The sequence below is a fragment of the Oncorhynchus tshawytscha genome, linkage group LG30 (assembly GCF_018296145.1).
Source record: "Oncorhynchus tshawytscha isolate Ot180627B linkage group LG30, Otsh_v2.0, whole genome shotgun sequence".
Taxonomy (NCBI): domain Eukaryota; kingdom Metazoa; phylum Chordata; class Actinopteri; order Salmoniformes; family Salmonidae; genus Oncorhynchus; species Oncorhynchus tshawytscha.
Window position 1 is genome coordinate 17,848,034 of NC_056458.1, and position 23,491 is coordinate 17,871,524.

Consider the following 23,491-nt stretch of genomic DNA (forward strand, 5'->3'; position numbering starts at 1 on the left):
AATGCTACCATATACAAATTGAGTGTATGTAAACTTCTGACCCACTGGGTGTGATGAAAGAAATAAAAGCTGAAATAAATACTTCTCTCTACTATTATTCTGACATTTCACATTCTTAAAATAAAGTGGTGATCCTAACTGACCGAAGACAGGGAATATTTACTAGTATTAAATGTCAGGAATTGTGAAAACCTGAGTTTAAATGTATTTGGCTATGGTGTATGTAAACTTCCGACTTCAACTGTATATGCACTGTACAGCCTAACCCTATGGATGTTGCACTCACGTAATGGAGTATCCACCTACTCAGTGACACTCACAGAACACAACCGTGTAGAGTTTACATCAAATATTAGTGTTTTCACTCGTATTGTGGGACTCTAAACATCAGTGTTTAGAATCTGATGATCAAATGAGCCACATTAAGCTCACCAGTCAACCTACTGACGCAGCTCTAAGTGTACATGGGAATATCTTTGTTTAGTCTCAATGGCTGAGTTATACAACCTACAAAAGTCAATTACTTAAAACCGTTTTCCTTTACTGTGCTTTCAATGGGCATTGAGTCATTTTACAATGTAAGACTGTCACAGTCAATTGAGCTATTCATCTTCTGAAAACTGCAGACAATTACTTTTGACTGTCCATGGTAAATTCTAAACATAAATGATTTGAGCTATTAGAGGGCAGCAGACCAGGGTTTAAATCAGCCACCCTTGCAGGTATGCAAGCAAACCACCTGTGCCATTAAGGCCAATAACTTTTGGCCAAATTTAAAGGTTAAAATAGCTCATTTCCTTTCTTCACATGTTGTTGAAATGTTGTATAATGCACCTTTTTAAAGCTGCAATATGTAATAAAAGTTAGTTTTAGATCTGTTATTCTCATTAAAAGTAAGTCTAAGAAGCGGTAGATATGTTCTATGTGCGCTATTTCTATGCTTCCCATTTTGTTTTTTTGCGTCTTACTTTCGGGTTTGCACACCAGCTTCAAACAGCTGAAAACCTTTTTATTTTCACAGCAGTTTAGATAATACAATGATTCTCTATACTATACTTTCTTGTTTTGTCACAAACTGAAATTAGGCAAACTATTAGAATTTTAGCAACCGGGAAAGGGCGGCGCAATTTCTACAAAGTGCACCTCTAACAGAAAATCACCTTCCGATGTAAAAACAATTGGAATTAAAAACAGATTAAGTTAAAGGAGATGTAGGCATTGGCCTGAAGCTGAAAAAGAAAGGAAATTCACATGAGCAACACAATACCTACTCCACCCATGCTCTACCAAGGTTTTCCAGCACTTCCCTTTGACCTACTACAGTAGCTATGTTGGTCTATACATTCTACTTCAAACGATGTGTACAGTATGCAGGTTGCTTAGGATTCAAATCTTCTCAAACAGCCTAATTCATACTCTTCAGAGGAATAATGAACTTTACAGTATCCTGCTATTAAAATTGTGTGTGTGTGTGTGTGTGTGTGTATGTGTGGTAGTTAGGGTAGTTACCTGGAATGAGGTAGTTACCTGGAATGCATTTCAAATATCAGGTGTGCCTTGTTAAGTTTATTTTGTGGAATTTCTTTCCTTCTTAATGCATTTGAGCCAATCAGTTGTGTTGTGACAAGGTAGGGGTGGTATACAGAAGATGGCCATATTTGGTAAAAGACCATGTCCATATTATGGCAAGAACAGCTCAAATAAGCAAAGAGAAACGACAGTCCATCATTACTTTATGACATGAAGGTCAGTCAATCTGGAAAATGAAACGCTATTATGAAACTGGCTCTCATGAGAACCGCCACAGGAAAGGAAGACCCAGAGTTATCTCTGCTGCAGAGGATAAGGTCATTAGAGTTACCAGCTTCAGAAATTGCAGCCCAACTAAATGCTTCACAGAGTTCAAGTAACAGACACATCTCAACATCAACTGTTCAGAGGAGACTGCGTGAAATCAGGCCTTCATGTTCGAATTGCTGCAAAGAAAACACTACTAAAGGACACCAATAAGAAGAGACTTGCTTGGGCCAAGAAACACGTGCAATGGACATTAGACCGGTGGAAATCTGTCCTTTGGTCTGATGAGTCCACATTTGAGATTTTGGTTCCAACCGCTGTGTCTTTGTGAAACACAGAGTAGGTGAACGGATGATCTCCACATGTGTGGTTCCCACCGTGAAGCATGAAGGAGGTGTGATGGTGTGGTGGTGCTTTGTTGGTGACACTGTCAGTGATTTTATTTAGAATTCAAGGCACACTTAACCAGCATGGCTACCACAGCATTCTGCAGCAATACGCCATCCCATCTGGTATGCGCTTAGTCTCACTATCATTTGTTTTCAACAGGACAATGACCCAACACACCTCCAGGCTGTGTATGGACTATTTGACCAAGAAGGAGAGTGATGGAGTGCTGCATTAGATGACCTGGCCTCCACAATCACATGAACTCATCCCAATTGAGTTTGGGATGAGTTGGACCGCAGAGTGAAAGAAAAGCAGCCAATAAAACAGGACCATGTTTGCAAAACATGTATTTGAGCTTATGTCAATATTACACAGGTAAACTGACGGTTACAGAATTCAGGAATCGAGACAGGCTCTATAGACCTCTATATATGAGTGACTGTGACACCACCACTTGTTATGTTGGGCACCTATTGACCAAAAAAACATGTTATGAAATATTTTTCTCAATGTCATGCATTGCTAAAATAAAGGTTTATGGAAATACAGGCAGGTACCACATTACTACAAGACAAACAGCTCGCTCAATCAAGCATGATGGTCGTTTTAAACGCGAGCTTGTCTGAGATGTCGGACTCAACGACAGTTGCTATCCATTCAAGCACTGAGATTGGTTGCCCAAAATTATGGGGCAGGGCTTAGCAAAGGGTCAATTGCATGGCTTCAATATGGAAATATTTTGTTAAATATAGCACTTTGAACCAGTGACGGGCAGTGAGGTCGGTGGCTGGGTGAGCACTGTTAATGATCAAAGCCAGATTTACTCACAAATAAACCTTGATGAAGCCCATGTTCACTATACAACAAATAGCTCCAACAACCAGAGTGACATATGCTATTAACCGAAACTGGCAAACAATTTTCACCAAATGTAAATACCAATGTAGCCAAGATACACAAGTGACAGCCTCCGTTGATGGCATATTTCATATAATCTGACAAAATTACAAACTGCTCAACTCAGCCATGTAGCATCCACAGTTACAACTGATAGGTGGCATTAAAATAACAATATGGACAGATTTCACCGGAATAACTCGCAAAGCAAACTCCATGGCCTTTCACAATGGATTTACAAATCTTCCAATGTGCCGCGCTCGCAAATACACACACATATAGAAGTGTTAGAACCTTTATTATATATGAACAATCAAAATGACTGAAAGGTAATTCTAGCTTGATATACAACATCCCTTTGGATGCATTTGATTTATTCTCATGATTCAACAGTAGCCTAACCCTCAAGGGAAAATGCATTAAGGCCTATGTTTACTTGTAAAGTCCGTTCGTCTGGTGAACCTCTCGTGACAGTGTTGTAGAAGTCACAGCAGAACCCCATGTCCGTTATTTTATTTTAAACGCACACACCAGGCCCACGGCCGTGGGGGAGGCCTCCTTCGATTCCATTTCCACACTGACACAAAAAGTCATACACAGCTAGCAGTTGGGGAGATGGTGGTTGCCTTGCCTGTCATGAATAAAGTCAAATATTGTTTGCTGTATGTTGCCTCTGTCTGGTCTTAACTTTTATTATAGTTGACTTTCCACTCCTCGAACCCTCCAAACAGCCGTTACATTACTCCAACTTGGAAAATAGTTTGAGGCGCAATGATGCAGTATGGTAGTGTCTATTTGTCAGGTTGTAAAAAAAAAATGGCTAGCCGGAGCTCGTCTGAGCAGTCTGCTGTGAATGCCCTCGCCTGCTGGTAATTAATGCTGATAGTTTTTTTGGTTCTGCCCACTATAGTGCTTTCCGGGTAGAACATGATGTTGAGGCCCATTACTGTCTTAATTGTCACCACCACACACACGCGGACACAGGTGCTTCCATTGAAGGTATTTCTTTATGTGTGGTAATCCAAATGACTTGTGATTTTAATTGCAGATGCACGCACAACACTAAAAAAAACACTGTAAACTCGGTCTCCAGCCAAATTTACATATTTTGTTGACGACTAAAAACACTCTAAACTAGAGTGGGTGGAGACAGAGTCTATGTCCATTCAAACTCGCTGATTTGCTGGAAGGGCCTTTTTTACACAGATTGTTTTGTCAATTACCAGTGACTGGAGTCAGGAAAGGCCGTGTGGGTCAAGGATTTCAATGGATTTCAATGGCTGGAAAGAAAGGCATGAGTACCTTGGCTCCGTTCCTGAGGTTTTGATGCATTTTAGCCAAATATTTTGATTTTGAGCATAAAAAAACACCAGAACCATTGAGAAAAAAACATAACATTTGAATTGTTTTTTATTTGGCTTTTCACAACAGCTTTTTTATTAGATTGTCACAGGGTAAGCACTGCCTCCCCTGACCGCACATCACTGATTCACACTGATATAGGGGCTAGCTAGGCCTTCTGTAAATTGCATTATGTCTGAACCATGGACATGCCAAACTTTGTCAATTAGCAAGATTAAATTCACCGTTGATAAGGCTTTAAAAGAGTTAATCATTAGAGTCAAATTCCCCACCACCCCCCAAAAAATAGTTTTAGATAGGCTATGTCTACAAAATGGGGGGAAACCAGTAATTGTTTGATGTTTCTAAATAGGAGATTCACCGGCTGTGTCAGGGCTGGATAGGCTGCGCTTCCGCTCTCAAAATCCATTACCAACGGCATTACCTTTAAGACCTGTCTTTTGGTGGGTCTTAAAACCTCCCTTTGGTGCTGCATGAAATGGTGACTTTTAGCTTGTCTTTAAGGACACACCTCAAATATTGTCACCCCTCCCACCTGATTTTAGACAGGTAAATTGCGGAACCTGGCGTAAGTGGTGGAAAATGCCAGTGCGAGAGTTTTTAAATGACGAAATTGCAAACTAACGTGCGTTTAACACTTGCGCCTCCTTTGCGCCAGCCGAAAAGAGCCTCTAGGGTTATGTGAGAGAGACATCTGGCTCTTATTGTCTTTGCTTTGTCTGCCTGCAGATCTTTAAGTACAAGAACATCCGAGGCAAGTTCTTCCCTTGCCTTCTGCCCAAGTCTCACAGTACTGCTGATACACTGCCATTCACTGTGCCTGGCTCCGGGAAGGCCTCTGTGCAGGTACACATGCTCACCCAGACACATACAAGCTCACAGAGAAATGCCTGTCTTTTTACCACCAATTGTTCATTTATTTTCATTATTCTCCTCTCTTTCTCTCAGGTGTTGCGCTCTGTGGATCGCTGGTCAGCTGGCACTTGTGAGAGCTCTATCCTCAATGCCTACATTCATACCATCGAGAACAGCGAACACTACATCTACATCGAGGTAACTCTGCTACCAGCACATTACGTACATTACATACACATTATTTCATTGCACTCATTTACCAGACTCATAACCACACTACTTCTATGCCGTATCCATCCTCTCTACCTGTTTGCTTGGTGCAGGTAGAAATCAACCAGGGGACAAGGTTGTTTTTTTGTTACGCCAGACAGTGCCCTGGCCTCCCCCACAGTCTTGTGACTGTGTCTCTGTACTGAAGTCAACAGCTCAAGGTTGAGATAATGACCACCCTCATGTGCCTCCACAGTCCACATGATCCTAGTGCTATCAAGTCCAATTGAAAGCATAGATTTTCAAATGAGATGAATAGTCCAATGAGGTGTTTGTTTTTAAATATGCAAATGAGATGAATAGTTCAATAATAAATATGCATTGTTTCCATATCTCTTTTAACTGGAAATGGTTGTTTTATTAATGGGACACAAGGGTTAGAAAGATGTATTTTCTCCCAACCTTGCTTTATTTCCCTATCCCTGCCTATTCCTGTCTCTCTAACAGTGTCATGTGGGTTTTATTTGCTGTTCTATGTGAGCAGCTTGAAGTCTGAATGCTTTAACAGCAATGTCCCTTCCTGGTCACAAGTCCAGCTCCCTACCCATCACACCCCACAGCATCAAACAGAGACCAGAGCCATATATGCACGGCTCTGACAGAGATTCCATCTGTCCCTCTCTCTACCTCTCTGCTCTCAGAACCAGTTCTTCATCAGCTGTGCTGACGGGAAGAACGTGCACAATGGCATTGGTGACGCGATTGTGAAGAGGATCCTACGTGCACACAGGTGTGGTTCTACCACCATGTCTGTCTGAGTTTAATCTGTCAACACACAGCTTGGTTTACTGTATAACATGATATTACTGGACTGGTTTATACATGTTTATCTGTTGATTATCTGTTTCAATAAGTAAAGTTAAATGATCATGATACAATATTTTTTATGTTACAAATACATTGTTGCCAATAGTTTCTTTCTATATAACTCTCTCCTCTGCTACCCCATTCCATAACTCTCTTATTGTTCCTCAGTGAGCAGAAGAAATACAGGGTGTTTGTGGTGGTGCCCCTGCTGCCTGGGTTTGAAGGAGACATCAGTGAGGGAGGTGGGAATGCCATCCAAGCTATACTACACTTCACTTACAGGTCAGAACCCTCCCTTATGGGCCTTCATGCACGTTCACACACACGTTCACACACACATACACACACACTGTACCCAGAAAACTGGGAACATTTCCAGAACATTAGCTAAGATTCCCATTAAATTGTAGTTAGGGTTTTATCTAATATTAGGATGGTAACATTCTCCCCCCCCAAAAATGTCATGAAATATCCTTGGAATGTTCTAACATTCACTAAAATATTGTGCACAACATCTGTAACAGCCACCACAGAACAGTCCCCTAAAAGTTCTCATTAGGTTTCCAGGTAATGTAATAACACAATGTACCAGTCATGTTTTCCCAGCAAACAAAATTGGTTCTGTGACATTCGTTAGGTTGCGGCAAATGTTCTCATTAGACAAAAACTGTCCAGTTGTGCTGAAGATTATACACTGAGTGTCCAAAACATTATGAACACCTGCTCTTTCCATGGCATAGACTGGCCAGGTGAAAGCTATGATTCCTTATTGATGTCACTTGTTAAATCCACTTCAATCAGTGTAATTGAAGGGGAGGAGACAGATTAAAGAAGAATGTTTGAGCCTTGAGACAATTGAGACATGGATTGTGTACGTGTGCCATTCAGAGGGTGAATGGGTAAAACAAAAGATTTTAAGTGCATTTTGAAAGGGATATGGTAGTAGATGCCAGGCGCACCAGTTTGTGTCAAGAACTGCAACGCTGCTGGGTTTTTTGTTTTTCACACAACAGTTTTCCATGTGTATCAAGGGTGGGGTGGGGTGGGGGGGAGGTGTGCAACTCAATAATAGGAAGGTGTTCTTAATGTTTTGTACACTCAGTGTACAATACTTGTATAAAACATTCACCTGATGTTGCAAGAACGTTCCCAGAATACATTTTGTCTGTTCTTTCATTAGGTTGTGGGAACAGTCTGGTGGGGACATCCCAAAATATATGTTTCCAAAACACAAACAACTGGCCAGTTGTGCGGATGATTGTACAATGTTTATTTTAGGGTGCACAGGACATTCCCTTAATGTTGACAGAACACCTGGTCTAAGTTCTTTGAAGGTTCCCAGAACATTTCATTAAGTTATGTGAGTTGTCTGGGATGTTGCAAGAATATTATTTTGATATTCACAAAGGTTACACAGAACATTCCCACAATGTTCCAAAATGTCCAAATAAGTCAGGTTTTATGATGTTCATAGCTTATTTTGTTAAAGTTTAACATAATATTCCATTGTTCACACAATATACATTTACCTCTTGGAGGTCCGCACGACATTTCAAGAACATTTATAAAATTGTATATTTAAGTTTTACCTAATATTACCACAACATGCTCAGCATGCAAATGTGTAGCTCCTTAAAGCCGATTTGAATACATCCCCATTATGTTTCTCTCCAGATTTTATGGCAATTCGCATTTGAGGACTGTATTGTAGGCAATGGCTTGTATTCATGGGTGCCAAGGCAAGCCAGGCTTCCCCCCCAAAATGTACCAATATAATTTTTTTAATTACTAAAAAAAAAAAACATTCTCTGTGTTTCATAATTTTCCTTCAATTTGCAAGAGGCTGAATGTATCTCACTAGAAAGCATCCAAGCGAGCGAAACTGTGCCCCTCTGTCTCTCTCTGATGCTGTCTGGTCCAAACGAGTATGACATTGTTGCCACACAAAGCATTGAAGGCAAGGGAAGCCAGTGAGTATCTGGCTTCCTTTTGACAAAAAAAGTGAATGGTCCTGGCGTACCGGAAAAAAAGTGAATGGTCCTGGCGTACCGAAAAAAAAGTGAATGGTCCTGGCGTACCGAAAAAAAAGTGAATGGTCCTGGCGTACTGGAAAAAAAGTGAATGGTCCTGGCGTACCGAAAAAAAAGTGAATGGTCCTGGCGTACTGGAAAAAAAGTGAATGGTCCTGGCGTACCGAAAAAAAAGTGAATGGTCCTGGCGTTCCCGAAAAAAGTGTCAAGGGAAGCCAGCTTGGACTTGGCGTCACTGAGCATATGTCATTGACTGAAAAACTTGAATTGTTGAATCTTGTTGTGTTGTTGTCCTCCGGTGGCTAGCCAGCTAGATAAAATTGTCCCTTTCCTAAATTAGCCATGGATGGAGATGGGGATTTGGACGTATAGTTTAACTTAATTCTCCGTATTGACCAATGATTATAACTGCAATTCTGATCCATTAATTCATACATTGTTGTGCCCCTGGCCTGAGAGGATAGAAGTTCAATTTGTAGCTTGATGTAGATGGCTAATGTTGACTAGCTAATATTGACCATGAATGGAAGTTAGGCTAGCAAGCAAGCATTTTTGCCAGTGTTAGGTTCTAAATAAACACAGTAAAAACTCATGGAAGATTAGTAAATCTCAAACCAAGTTTATTCACCCACCGTGTCATACAGCTGCACGAGACAAAGACATATTCAAACAAGCACTGATATTTAACCCGTCCTCCTGAATCTCCTCCTTACACCTCTGAACAGCCAATACACCTCTGTTGCTAGACAGAACTTTGATATCTGTTCTTCCTCACCTCATCCGACCTGACCTCGGCCCCAAATTCCTCACTCCTCCCCATAAGATCCCTGATGTCTAACAATAACATTTTCTAACAGAATGTAACCGTTCTTCATTCCCCTCTCTCCCTCAGTGACATGAATAAGGATATTACATATTTTCAAGTTTAGAAGTCAGAACCCATCACCGGATAGGACAACAAAAACTAAAAGTGTGTACTATATGAAAGAGTGATAGACCGTTTCTTCAACATAAGAGTGGAAGCCATCATCCATTGGCGTTTCTCTACAAGTAGGGTGTCAACATGTTTTTCTACTTGCACAAACTCACACGCACACAGAAATCCGAACCATGGACGAGCCACATCATATTTAGCTTACATTGATTGGACAAAATTTTTTTTTTTTTTTTTTTTTTTAGTTGTCACTGTATTAGACTAAGCAGAGGTGATTTGATTATGTTGAAATTGTGCTGGAATATTGGAGGCAGCTCCTGTTTTCTTTCCGTCTTGCGGTAACTCTCTGTGGTTATAAATCAATAGTTGTTTAGTGGTCCGAAAATGTTGGAAACATTAACTTGCTTGACCATGCTGTAGGTCATCTAACTGTCTGTTACTGTACATGAAATATGCTTTGTGGACAGAGGTTGCTATCCATTTTTGTGTTAAAACAAAGGTGTGGTTGAATTCTTCTACAGTGTCTTCTTATTGTCTCGACCTTTAGATCACGGTCGGAAGACATATGAATTAACAGGTTATAGAGCAAACAACCCAATTATCACAACACACCGTGGCAAGAAAAAGTATGTGAACTCTTTGGAAATACCTGGAGTTCTACATAAATTGATAATAAGATTTGATCTGATCTTCATCTAGGTCACAACAATAGACACAGTCTGCTTAAACTAATAACACAAACAATTATATGTTTTCATGTCTTTATTGAACACACCGTGTAAACATTCACAGTGCAAAGTGGGAAAAGTATTGGTGAACCCTTGGATTTAATAACTGGTTGACCCTCCTTTGGCAGCAATAACCTCAACCAAAACGGTCAGAAGGAATTTTGGACCATTCCTCGTTACAAAACTGTTTCAGTTCAGCATTCTTGGGATGTTTGGTGTGAACTGCTCTCTTGAGGTCATGCCACATCTCAATTGGGTTGAGGTCAGGACTCTGACTGGGCCACTCCAGGAGGCGTATTTTCTTCTGTTGAAGCCATTCTGTTGTTGATTTACTTCTGTGTTTTGTGTTGTTGTCCAGTTGTATCCCCCAATTTTTGTTGAGCTTCAATTGGCGGACAGAGAGCCTTACATTCTCCTGCAAAATGTCTTGGTAAACTTGGGAATACATTTTTCCGTCGACGATAGCAAGCTGTCCAGGGCCTGAGGCAGCAAAGCAGCCCCAAATCATGATGCTCCCTCCACCATACTTTACAGTTGGGATTAAGTTTTGATGTTTGTGTGCTGTGCCATTTTTTCTCCACACATACTGTTGTGTGTTTTTTATTTTGACTGAATTTCCATTTGGGCCTTGGTTAGACTACAATTAGGGTGTAGAAATGTTATGCTCGTAGTGTAACCTTTTATTTACCTAGGCAAGTCAGTTAAGAACAAATTCTTATTTACAAGGACAGCCTACTCCTTCCTCCCCATCGGGTAATTGAACCCCGGTCTCCCGTGTGCCTGCACGACGCAAAGATTCTTTAGCTCAATAGCCAAGTACTGTAGCCTACTCCTGACCATCATGTTATACAGCACCATATTTTCCGTTCCATCCTAACGGAAACACAGAGTTTTTTCGTTTTTCTTTAGAATAGAAACTCCATAATATTAATCAAATGAATTAAGCTACATTTCTTAAAATCCGTCCCATATACTATGTGCTTACAAAAATAGTTTTTAAATTCTCTAGTACAGCCACTATTGAAGGCTATCAAATGCTTCTCAAATATGCCCTCTGGTGGTCAAACTAGCACTAACAAGCATTAATGGTACCAGTGGTTGTCACTTAAATAACTTGCCATAGAATTCTGTGGCACCACGCAAACTGTGCTGCAGTACGCTGCAACTTTAAGGACGAAGCACTGTAAAAGGCATTTAGCTCATCTGGTAGGCTCATGTTACTGGGCAGCACATGGCTGGGTTTCCCTTTTTAATCTGTGATAGTTTGCAAGCCCTGCCACATCTGACGAGCATCAGAGCCGGCATAGTGAGATTCAATCTTAGTCCTGTAGTGACGCTTTGCCTGTTTGACTCGTTGGAGGTCGTAGTGAAATTTCTTATAAACATCTGGATTTGTGTCCCGCTCATTGTGGATGTTGCCTTAAATCCATAGCTTCTGGTTGGGATATGTGCGTACATTCACTGTGGGGACAACGTCATCTGTAACGATGTGAGCTGAGAGTTGGAAAGCAAGTTCAGGGAGTGAGTATTTTTTAAATAAATAAACATAATACAAAATAAACACTAAAAACGCACAGACATAACACAGAAACAACAACACCTGGGGAAGGAACCAAAGGGAGTGACATATATAGGGAAGTGACGAAGTCCAGGTGAGTCTAATGACGCGCAGGTGTGCGTAATGATGGTGACAGGTGTGCGCCATAACGAGCAGACTGGTGACCTAGTGGCCGGAGAGGGAGAACATGTGACAGTACCCCCTTCCCGATGCACGGCTCCAGCCGCAGGACGCCGACCAAAGGGACGATCCCGGGGATCAGGAGTGGACCGGTCACCCCTGCTGATGTGGGGGAACCTGACAGATCGACTGAGGCAGGGGAGCCCGGCGGGCCGGCACGAGGCAGGGGAGCCTGTAGCGGCTCCCGGACCCGACGTCATTCCCACCGAAAAATAATAATAAAAAAACACCACTCCCTGATGCTTCCCTTAGGGGAGGCGTTATTCTGTAACGATGTGCGCTGAGAGTCGGGAAGCAAGTTCAGGGAGTGAGTGTTTTAGTAAATAAACACAACATAATACAAAATAAGAACCACGAACAACGCACAGACATAACACAGAAACAATAATGCCTGGGAAAGGAACCAAAGGGAGTGACATATATAGGGAAGGTAATCAGGAAGTGATGGAGTCCAGGTGAGTCTGATGGCGCACAGGTGCGCGTAACGATGGTGACAGGTGTGTGCCATAACGAGCAGGCTGGTGACATAGAGGATGGAGAGTGAGCACACGTGACATCATCGATGCACTTATTAATAATGAAGCCAGTGACTGATGTGGTAAACTACTCACTCCTTCACTTCTGTTTAGGTACTTCCTGTTTTGAAATTTAATTTTTTTATAAGCTGTATGGGAATTGCTTTAATAAGGATAGGATAATTTTGATATTTAACTTGGAATTTTAAGACCCCTTGAAGTTTCAAAAATATATATTTAAAAAAAAAATGTTTTTAATGTTTATTTGGCCTTACTGCTTTTAGCCCACCCCAAAAATAAATCTAAAGGAAGTTTGTTCTGAATAGTCTGTCTTATATTTGAGAGATGGATATAAGAAGGATAAGGGAACATTTGTTGTTGTTTTACATGTATTTAACTCCTTATTCCCCTTATTTTTGGCACTAAACAGTATATGCTTCCATACATGTTTTCAATTGGTGCCGGGGGACCTTCAGTCGAGTCTTGTGAGGCATGTGGGCATCCTAAAGCAAAACAACCGACATGCACACTGCCGTTGAAAAGGTTGGGGTCACTTAGAAATGTACTTGTTTTTGACAGAAAAGCAAATTTTTTTGTCCACCTTAAAATAACATCAAATTGATCAGAAATACAGTGTAGACATTGTTAATGTTGTAAATTACGATTGTAGCTGGAAACGACTCCGGGATGCTGGCCTTCTAGGCAGAGTTCCTCTGTCCAGTGTCTGTGTTCTTTTGCCCATCTTAGTCTTTTCTTTTATTGACCAGTCTAGCACCACTCTAGCTCTGTCACCTTTCACCGCAGATGCAGAAGTGTGACATAGGCGGATGTGGTGGATTGAGATGCATCCAATGCAAAAAACAGATATCTCTAGTTTAAACTGAGGGGGATTTTTTTATTATGCTAATTACATTTCCTTGGGGGCATGGACAATGACCTTACAGGGTTATTAAATTAGAGATCGCACACCAGCTGTTGTTAATAAAGAGACACAGACCTCTCCCTTGAGTTTTACCCCAAGCTGCTGTTCTGTCCTGCCGATGCATAGAAAAAACAGATAAATGTATATTATCCATGTCCTTGTGGATATGCAGACTGTCAACATATGAAGTGTAAAACATATGGTTGTGTTTGTTTGATTAAATGCTGTTCAAGTGCCCCATGAATGAAATAATGTCCAACTGTCAACATATGAAGTAAAACAAAAATATGGTTGTGTTTGTATGGTTTTAAATGCCGTTCAAATGTCCTATGAATGAAAATATAATCCCATGTCGCTCTATCACCTACAGTACAGCTCTCAAATGGTAGGTTTATTTGAACAGTGAGAGACAGAATCCAGAAAAACGCATGTCAAAAATGTTATAAATTTATTTGCATTTTAATGAGGGAAATAAGTATTTGACCCCTCTGCAAAACCTGATTTAGTACTTGGTGGCAAAACCCTTGTTGGCAATCACAGAGGTCAGACGTTTCTTGTAGTTGGCCACCAGGTTTGCACACATCTCAGGAGGGATTTTGTCCCACTCCTCTTTGCAGATCTTCTCCAAGTCATTAAGGTTTCGAGGCTGGCGTTTGGCAACTCGAACCTTCCATTCCCTCCACAGATTTTCTATGGGATTAAGGTCTGGAGACTGGCTAGACCACTCCAGGACCTTAATGTGCTTTTTCTTGAGCCACTCCTTTGTTGCCTTGGCCGTGTGTTTTGGGTCATTGTCATGCTGGAATACCCATCCACGACCCATTTTCAATGCCCTGTCTGAGGGAAGGAGGTTCTCACCCAAGTTTTGACGGTACATGGCCCTGTCCATCGTCCCTTTGATGCAGTGAAGTTGTCTTGTCCCCTTAGCAGAAAAACACCCCCAAAGCATAATGTTTCCACCTCCATGTTTGACGGTGGGGATGGTGTTCTTGGGGTCATAGGCAGCATTTCTCCTCCAAACACGGCGAGTTGAGTTGATGCCAAAGAGCTCCATTTTGGTCTCATCTGACCATAACACTTTCACCCAGTTGTCCTCTGAATCATTCAGATGTTCACTGGCAAAATTCAGACTAGCATGTATATGTGCTTTCTTGAGCAGGGGGACCTTGCGGGCGCTGCAGGATTTCAGTCCTTCACGGCGTAGTGTGTTACCTATTGTTTTCTTGGTGACTATGGTCCCAGCTGCCTTGAGATCATTGACAAGATCCTCCCGTGTAGTTCTGTGCTGATTCCTCACCGTTCTCATGATCATTGCAACTCCACAAGGTGAGATCTTGCATGGAGCCCCAGGCCAAGGGAGATTGATAGTTCTTTTGTGTTTCTTCCATTTGCGAATAATCGCACCAACTGTTGTCACCTTCTCACCAAGCTACTTGGCGATTGTCTTGTAGCCCATTCCAGCCTTGTGTAGGTCTACAATCCTGTCCCTGACATTCTCAGAGAGCTCTTTGGTCTTGGCCATGGTGGAGAGTTTGGAATCTGATTGATTGATTGCTTCTGTGGACGGGTGTCTTTTATACAGGTAACAAACTGAGATTAGGAGCACTACCTTTAAGAGTGTGCTCCTAATCTCAGCTCGTTACCTGTATAAAAGACACCTGGGAGCCAGAAATCTTTCTGATTGAGAGGGGGTCAAATACTTATTTCCCTCATTAAAATGCAAATCAATTTATAACATTTTTGACATGCATTTTTCTGGATTCTTTTGTTGTTATTCTGTCTCTCACTGTTCAAATAAACCTACCATTAAAATTATAGACTGATCATTTCTTTGTCAGTGGGCAAACGTACAAAATCAGCAGGGGATCAAATTATTATTATTTTTCCTCACTGTATATTCCAATTGGCTTTCTTATGCTTTAAGGAGGTACATATTTGTATGCTGAGAATGTTGTTGTAATAGTAGATAAAACTTAAATACAACATTTTCTAAATATTCTTGAAAAGTCCTGTGGACCTCCAAGAGGTAAATGCATTCGTGAACATCAATGGACTATTATTTTAAACTTTAAACAAATATGATATGAACGTCATAAAAACATACTTTTGGGGAAATTGTGCAACATTGTGGGAATGTTCTGTGCAACCTATATGAAAATTACAAGAATATTCTTGCAACATCCCAGACAACTCCCATAACTTAATTAAATGTTCTGGGAAATTAAAGACCTTAGACCAGGTGTTCTTTCAACATTTTTACAACATTCTAGGATTTTTCTGTGCAACCCAATTTAAACATTGTATGAATGTCATCACAACTTAGCATATTTTGTGTTTTAGGAATGTATCTCTTGTAATGTACCCACATTGTACTGTACCCACACAACCTAATTAAATGTTCTGGGAACCGTTTAAAGAACCCAGAACGGCTGTTCTGTCAACATTCTTGCAACAACAAAGGAATGTTTTGTGCACTCTGATACAAACATTTTCTGAATGTCAGCACAACTGGACAGTTCCCAAAATGCTATCTCGTGTCATGTTACCACAACCTAAATAAATATTCTGGGAGCCTTTAAAGAACAGATGAAATGTGTGCTAGGAACATTCTTGCAACATCAGGTGAATATTTTTTTGTACCATAAAAGAAACATTGTAGAATCAGCCACACAGCTGGAAAGTTTTTGTGTTTTGGTAACATATATTTTGTGATGTCCCCACAATGTTTTCACCTGACTGTAAATGTGTTCTAAGAACGTTCTTGCAACATCAGGCAAACATTGTATACACATTCTATAGTCATCAGTTTTGTGTTATGAGAACATTGCAGAGACCTAACTAATGTTCTGGGAACTTTCACATAACCAATTTTGTTTTACTGCATAGACACTAAGACACAATCACTTATGTCATACTGTATGATGTTAAAACATTTTGTAGTGATTTTGTTTTTTAGACAACTGAGATTGTTGATTTGATGCTATAAGTAATATGTATTTGTCACAGGACCATGTGCCGTGGAGAGTACTCCATACTGATGAGATTGAGAGAACGTGAGTTTTCTTTTCAATTCAACCTAATATCTGTCATCTCTGATAAGATTTCTGCTTGTCTTTTTCTCTTATGTTTGGCTTATCCTCCCGCTAACTGAAGACTCATAGGAACACTACATGGCCAAAAGTATGTGGACACCTGCTCGTCGAACATCTCATTCCAAAATCATGGGCATTAATATGAAGTTGGTCCCCCCTTTGCTGCTAAAGCAGCTTCCACTCTTCTGGGAAGGCTTTCCACTAGATGTTGGAACGTTGCTGCGGGGACTTGCTTCCATTCAGCTACAAGAGCATTATGAGGTCGGGCACTGATGTTAAGCTCGCAGTCGGCGTTCCAATTCATCCCAAAGGTGTTCGATGGGGTTGAAGTCTGTGCAGGCCAGTCAAGTTCTTCCACACCGGTCTCAACAAAACCATTTCTATATGGACAGCATTGTCATGCTGAAACAGGAAAGGGTCTTCCCCAAACTGTTGCCAAAAAGTTGGAAGCACAGAATTGTCTAGATCAGGGGTGGGCAACTCCAGTCCTCGAGGGCCTGATTGGTGTCACACTTTTTCTCCATCCCTAGCAAACACAGCTGATTAATCAAATTGCATTTTATCCTGAAGATCATGATTAGGTGATTATTGGAGTCACGTGTATTAGCTAGGGTAAAACTGTGACACAGAGGACTGGAATTGCCCACACCTGGTCTAGATTTTTCATTATTCCTCCTGCACCAAACTTTACAGTTGGCACTATGCATTCGGGCAGGTAGCGTTCTCCTGGCATCCGCCAAACCCAGATTCATCCATCGGACTGCCATATGGTGCATTGTGATTCATCACTCCAGAGAACGCGTTTCCACTCCTCCAGTCCATTGGCGATGAGCTTTACACCACTCAAGCCGACGCTCGGCATTGTGCATGGTGATCTTAGGCTTGTTTGCGGCTGCTTGGCCATGGAAACCCATTTCATGAAGCTCCCGACGAACAGTTTTTGTGCTGATGTTGCTTCCAGAGGCAGTTTGGAACGCGGTAGTAAGTGTTGCAACCGAATGCAGACAATTTTTACGCGCTTCAGCACTCGGCAGTTCCGTTCTGTGACCTTGTGTGGCCTACCACTTCACGGCTGAGCCGTTGTTGCTCCTAGACATTTCCATTGCACAATAACAGCACTTACAGTTGACCGGGGAAGCTCTAGCAGGGCAGAAATTTGACGAACTGACTTGTTGAAAAGGGGTATTCTATGACGGTGCAACATTGAAAGGCACTGAGCTCTTCAGCATGGGCCATTTTACTGCCAAAGTTTGTCTATGGAGATTGCATAGTTGTGTGCTTGATTTTTATACACCTGTCAGCAACAGGTGTGGCTGAAATAGTGGATTCTACTAATTTTGAAGGGGTGACCACATTCTTTTTGTGCATCTGCCTTTACTATCTATACTAACTATAGTATAGTTCTCCATTCTCCTCATACTTAATCAGTTCAGCCTCTTTTCCGATAATGCCATGTGTCTTCTCATGTTTAAATTGTGCTCCCGTTTCCTTAGCGTTCATTTTTTCATTGGCTTCAGCTCTATGCCAGTGTGCCAACCAACCAGTGTGTCCCCCTCCCCCCAGTTGAGAACCAGTGGAGCAAGTACATCACCCTGTGTGGCCTGCGCACGCACTCCCAGATCTCCCAGTCCCTGGTCACAGAGCTCATCTACGTACACAGCAAGACCCTCATAGCTGATGACCGCCGCTACATCATCGGTGAGTCACCATCATCACAGCCATACTTGAGACAGATTCAGAGATGGGATGACACATAATTGTGTCTGGAATGGCACCTTATTCCTTATATAATGAAGTCATTTTGCTCTTGACAAAATGAGTGTACTAAATAGGGGTCAGGGTGCCATTTCCAATGCTGGCTGTGACTCATTGCTGGGATCAATCACAGGCTGCTAATTACTGCCTCTGCATAATAATCACAAGATGAAAAAACATGCTGCTATATATACATCCATCCTGGACTTAAGGGGAGGGTGAGGGAGGGGAACTTAAAAGGCACCACCCTCATTAAAGATTAATGCGATCTTTAATGATATCATTATACAATATGTTATGGTTTGTAGTAGGATGTTTATACACATACACTCCACACTGTGTAATGTCCCACCCTTTTGGTACCACCCACTGAAACTCTTCATCTGGCATCCCACTGCTATGCTAAGCTTCCCCTAAAGTAAATTGAATTAAATTGCCAAAATGATATAGCCTATTTAGCCTACTCCTATCTATACAGAAATAAATAGAATCATTCAAAAAAGGCTAGTACACCAGAAAAAGAGGATTTTGGAGGATCGGAGAATCATGAGCTTCTTAAAAATAAAAAGCTGTGGATTGTTTTAAATCGCATAGCCTGTCGGAAGGGCCTCTAATTTGGGCAGCGCATTTGGCAAATACCACATAGATGATTGTTGAATTGCAAATGTCAGTGAACGAGAAGCCCACCAAGGCATATCGCAATATTTCAAATTACAATTGTAGGAAAACATAGTTTGGAAAACAAATGGCTATTCCTGTAGACAATGAAAATACTCAAATCTGTCTTTTAGTTATACAAATTCACAACTTAATTGAGCGAACATTAGCCTGTCTTATTGGCAGCAGCGTAGCATCGGCCATATCCCCAGTGAGTGCGCATATTCACTGTCTTTATCATTGGGTTAGTGGCACTTTGTTTTTGGACAGTATTTGTGTCTCTCCTTTTTGTTGGCCTATTAGAACGTTGCAGACAACATCATTTTTATTGATCTATTTGTCAGTTAGCAGATTATTGTTATTGTATTTTAAAAGATTATACTTATGTCTCCAGTCAAATAAAGTACAGTAGAATTGCATGAAATTCATTTATAAAAGGCCACATTTTTTCTGTGAAAAGAAAGGGTAAGAAATATATCTATTATAAACTGGGTGGTTTGAGCCCTGAATGCTGATTTGGCTGACAGCTGTGGTATATCAGACTGTATACAACGGGTATGACAAAACATTTTCTTTTTACTGCTCTAATTACATTGGTAACCGGTGTATAATAGCAATAAGGCATCTTGGGCGTTATAGGGCCAATATACCACGGCTAAGGTCTGTACCCAGGCACTCGGTTTTGCGTTGTGCCTAAGAACAGCCCTTAAACGTGGTATATTGGCCATATACTACACCTCCTCGGGCCTTATTACTTAAATATACCCTAGTCTAGGCCTATTCCACCACACGCTGCTGCGAACAGTGTTTGAGTTATATTATTTGGCTAAATTATGACTATCCAATCTGCTCATCACATTAGGAATAGTAGGCCATCTTACATAAGTCTGCAAATGTGATGATGCATGGAATGCTTTATTATAAAGGTGCATTTTTATGGTGAAAATTAGCTTCCCCAAACTTGAGACTCGTAACGCATATGCACTGGAACAACCACGTCATTTCAACGTGGACATTTGTTGATATTAGGTGGAGTTGTTGATCAATGCGATTTCAACCTTTTATCAACACACTCAAAAAGACAACCAGAAGTATGTTTAATTCCCAATGTACCTTTGTCACTATATGCTTTCAACCATCTAAAAGCACTACCAAATCCAATGGAAAAACAATGTCAGATTTTTGGTTTAGTTGTCATATAAATGTGTTATCACTGCACTTTCAACCATTTAAAAGCACAACAAAGTTCAAATTGGAAATCAGTGTCATATATTTTGTATTTATACAATAACTTTATGTATTATCACTCTGCTTCATCTAATAGCACAACCAAATGACCTGGATTGCAGTTGAAGTTACATTAAAAGTACATAGTGGATGTGATCAGTGCTGTTTGAGATTCTGTGCAGATTATAGAAATTGTTTCTGGAAGCTGTGCTGAATCATTTTCCCCCATGTGAGCCAGTCCCCTAGCCATTCGAATTTCAGCCAATGAGCTTCATTCAGCCCCTCACCATTTGAGTGACAGCTAGCAAGATGCTCACACACAGCAGAGAGAGAAAGAGAGAGAGAGAGAGCAATTATGTGGTGCACATATCTGCACATATGTGACGAAGTACGCAATTTCCAAAGACCACTTTTGTCTCGTGAGTGCTACTTTAAGAACTACTGGCTAAAAGTATACAAAAGTACCGGAGCATCTCTTTAAAGAATAGGACTAGATCAAATAAAATCAAACTTTAAATAACATTTGAGTCGATATAGTCCTATCCTTTAACATTTGCTCTGTTAAACCTACCCTTTGAAATTAGTTTAATAACAACAGTGAATCTCTTTAGTTATTAAGAGATCTCTCAATAATCATTCTTGCAATAGCACATTGGTAGTAGTCTGTGACAAATCAAAGTTAAGAAGGGCTGGGCTTTGTTAAAATCCTGGATGGGAGACCAAACAGATAGCTATAGATAATCAACTTTCCAGTAGGAGGTGCTGCGCTGCGCAGCCTATAGTTTTCTTCTGATAGTGGATATAATGTTGAAGATCTGACGTTGTTTCAAAGGTACAAACTAAACATATTTCATACAAGGTTTGTCTATGTTGAAAATGGGTTACCATGATAACATAATCCTGTGGTTGAAATTTCACCCTCAAAACAACAGTTTACTTTGATTACTTTTTTCAAATCTAATGTATTTTCCAAGTAGATTTCATGTCACAATACGTTGAAAAATTACATTAAAACAAAGTTTATTCAACCACGTTGTGCCAAGTGGGATGTTCCATACTATGATATGATTATAATTACACTGGGACTGGGTAGGGTAATTATGGTGCTCCTCTCAGCTAGATAAGAGTCCTTGAGACACAGGAAAAGGGTTTTGTAAACAGTGTTTTTTGTTAACCTTCTATCTTCCCCAACTTGGTATTAAGAAAGTTTGCTGCTATCAACTCGCATGCTTAGAATAAAGTAAGTCGCTGCAGAATCTATGGCCATAATCACTGATATAAGTACTGTTACTACACTCTCCTCTTTGCTCTCTCTTTCTGGGTCTCTCTCTCTTTCCTCTCCGGTTTGTATTCCCTACACTCTCTGTGCTCCCTCCATCCAGGCTCGGCCAACATCAATGACCGCAGTATGCTGGGCAGCCGGGACAGTGAGCTGGCTTTGCTGGTGGAGGATGAGGAGAGGGTCCCCTCCATAATGGGAGGAGAGGAGTACCAGGCCGGACCCCTCACTTTGGCACTGCGCAAAGAGTGTTTCAGGTCAGGACTATGGAAAATATGACAGTAGGGTCGATACTCTTCTGCACTCTCTGGGATTTTACATTCAATTAGTTCACTGATAGAGAGGTTCACTGAGTTTGAGGGGTATATACATGATATAGCTGGGGTGAACCTGGATGTGTTTGGACTTGAAAGGGTTATCCCTTCTGCAGAAGTGAATCACTTCTCAGGAGATTAACAACTCCCACAGTCATTATTATGTTAGTGAGGGAGGGGGTAACCAAGGTCCCTACACTGACATACTAATAACGCTGACTCCACTACTAGTAGATGGATCTATTTATTAGTAATTGTTGGCATTTGTGATGCCCTAAAACTGTCCCTTGGAGTCCTAGACAGAGTATGGATACACTTCACAGAGCTTGCCTGAAGCCTATTATGCCAGCAGAGCTATTAGTTTTGGCTCGAATCAGCAGCTACCAAGTATATCCTCTAGTTTCCAAGGGAACCATCTCAGATGACAATCGTGCGCAAGCGTGGTCTTCATTCTCTGTATGAAGGAATTCTGTTTTATTTTTTTTAAATATGAATTTGTGCACCAACCTTCACTCAGCTACTGTATTACAAACTGTCACTCTATCAACAGTTTGAATGTGCAGTTAACTTAGCTGCTTGGCAGTAACTGACTCTGTGCATGTGCTTCCCCAGGGTGCTTTTAGGAGCTGATTCTGACCCCAAGATCAATATCGATGACCCAATCAGCGACCGTTTTTTCTTGTTGGGATGGAACGCGGCGGCAAAACTGAATGCTAAGATTTATGACAAGGTATACATGTAAATTAATACGACTAAAAGCTATGTTTGGATCTCTTTTTCATGTGCATCGTTATAAGTCTCTCTTTCCCTTTAACCTCCCTCCCTGTCCTCTCTGCTGCTCACCTTTCCCCTTGACTGTTACTTTCCTTCCCTTTACCTGGAACAGGTCTTCCGCTGCCTCCCCTGCAACTCTGTCCACAGCATGAGGGAGCTGAAGGAGCATTCAGGCCTGGAGCGCCTGTGTGACACAGACCCTGAGCAGGCTAAAGAGGAGCTGGAGGCCGTCAGGGGGCTACTGGTCCACTTCCCCCTCAACTTCCTGTCAGAGGAGAGTCTGCTCCCCCCACTGGGCAGCAAAGAGGGCATGGCTCCTACGGGACTCTGGACATAAGAGTACCAGGCTACCAGCCACAAGAGCCAGAATGACACTGAAATATCCCAGTACAGAAGGGGAGCGCTTTATAGATTTTATCACCTTTGCCAGATACCACTCCATTATTAATAAAAAGATTGGAACAAAATGTATTCTAAACTGACCTAGCTCAAAAACACTAACTGATGTGTCTACGAAGAATGCAATTAGATGCAAGATATTTACATACTGTAGCTGTTGATACAGAGTGGATTTGAACTCTGTTAAAACGGTCAAACATTTCAAAACAAACCAGATGATAATGTATCCCAGGGTTCCCCAATTGGCGGACCACAGGTAATTTTATTTGGCCCCCCATGTTTTCTGAGCAAATAAATAAATAAAAAATATATTTTTTAGGGACACAAAAGACTGTAAAAACACCAGCAAATCAGCTCAGTGATTTTAATTTTGGAAATCTGTTCCAAGGTATTCCCACACATAATGGAGAGATATCCAGTGTATAAAACATTAGGAACGCCTGCTCTTTCCATGACAGACTGACCAGGTGAAAGCTATAACCCCTTATTGATGTCACATATTAAATCCACTTCAATCAGTGTAGATGAAGGGGAGGAGGCAGATTTAAAGGAGGATTTTTAAGCCTTGAGACAATTGAGACATAGATTGTGTGTACCATTCAGAGGGGGAATGGGCAACTGCCTTTGAACGGGGTATGATAGGGGCCAGGCGCACCGGTTTGAGTGTGTCAAGAACAGCAAAGCTGCTGGTTTTTTGATGTTCAACAGTTTCCTGTGTGTATCAATAATGGCGTCCAGCCAACTTGACA

General features: G+C 41.2%; 1 protein-coding gene across 5 annotated transcripts in view; it reads left to right on the forward strand.

The window, feature by feature from the left end:
- LOC112228633 (phospholipase D2) overlaps positions 1-23,111 on the forward strand; it is a 35,702-nt gene extending 12,591 nt beyond the window's left edge. For all 5 annotated transcript variants that reach the window (XM_024394111.2, XM_024394108.2, XM_024394112.2 and 2 more), the window contains 9 exons: positions 5,176-5,292; positions 5,395-5,499; positions 6,213-6,301; positions 6,547-6,660; positions 16,252-16,298; positions 17,901-18,035; positions 21,359-21,512; positions 22,182-22,299; positions 22,456-23,111. In XM_024394111.2, the coding sequence (XP_024249879.1) occupies positions 5,176-5,292; positions 5,395-5,499; positions 6,213-6,301; positions 6,547-6,660; positions 16,252-16,298; positions 17,901-18,035; positions 21,359-21,512; positions 22,182-22,299; positions 22,456-22,680 (1,104 nt within the window). In that variant the 3' untranslated portion in view covers positions 22,681-23,111. The remainder of the gene's footprint in view (positions 1-5,175; positions 5,293-5,394; positions 5,500-6,212; positions 6,302-6,546; positions 6,661-16,251; positions 16,299-17,900; positions 18,036-21,358; positions 21,513-22,181; positions 22,300-22,455) is intronic.
- The last annotated feature ends 380 nt before the right edge of the window (positions 23,112-23,491 follow it).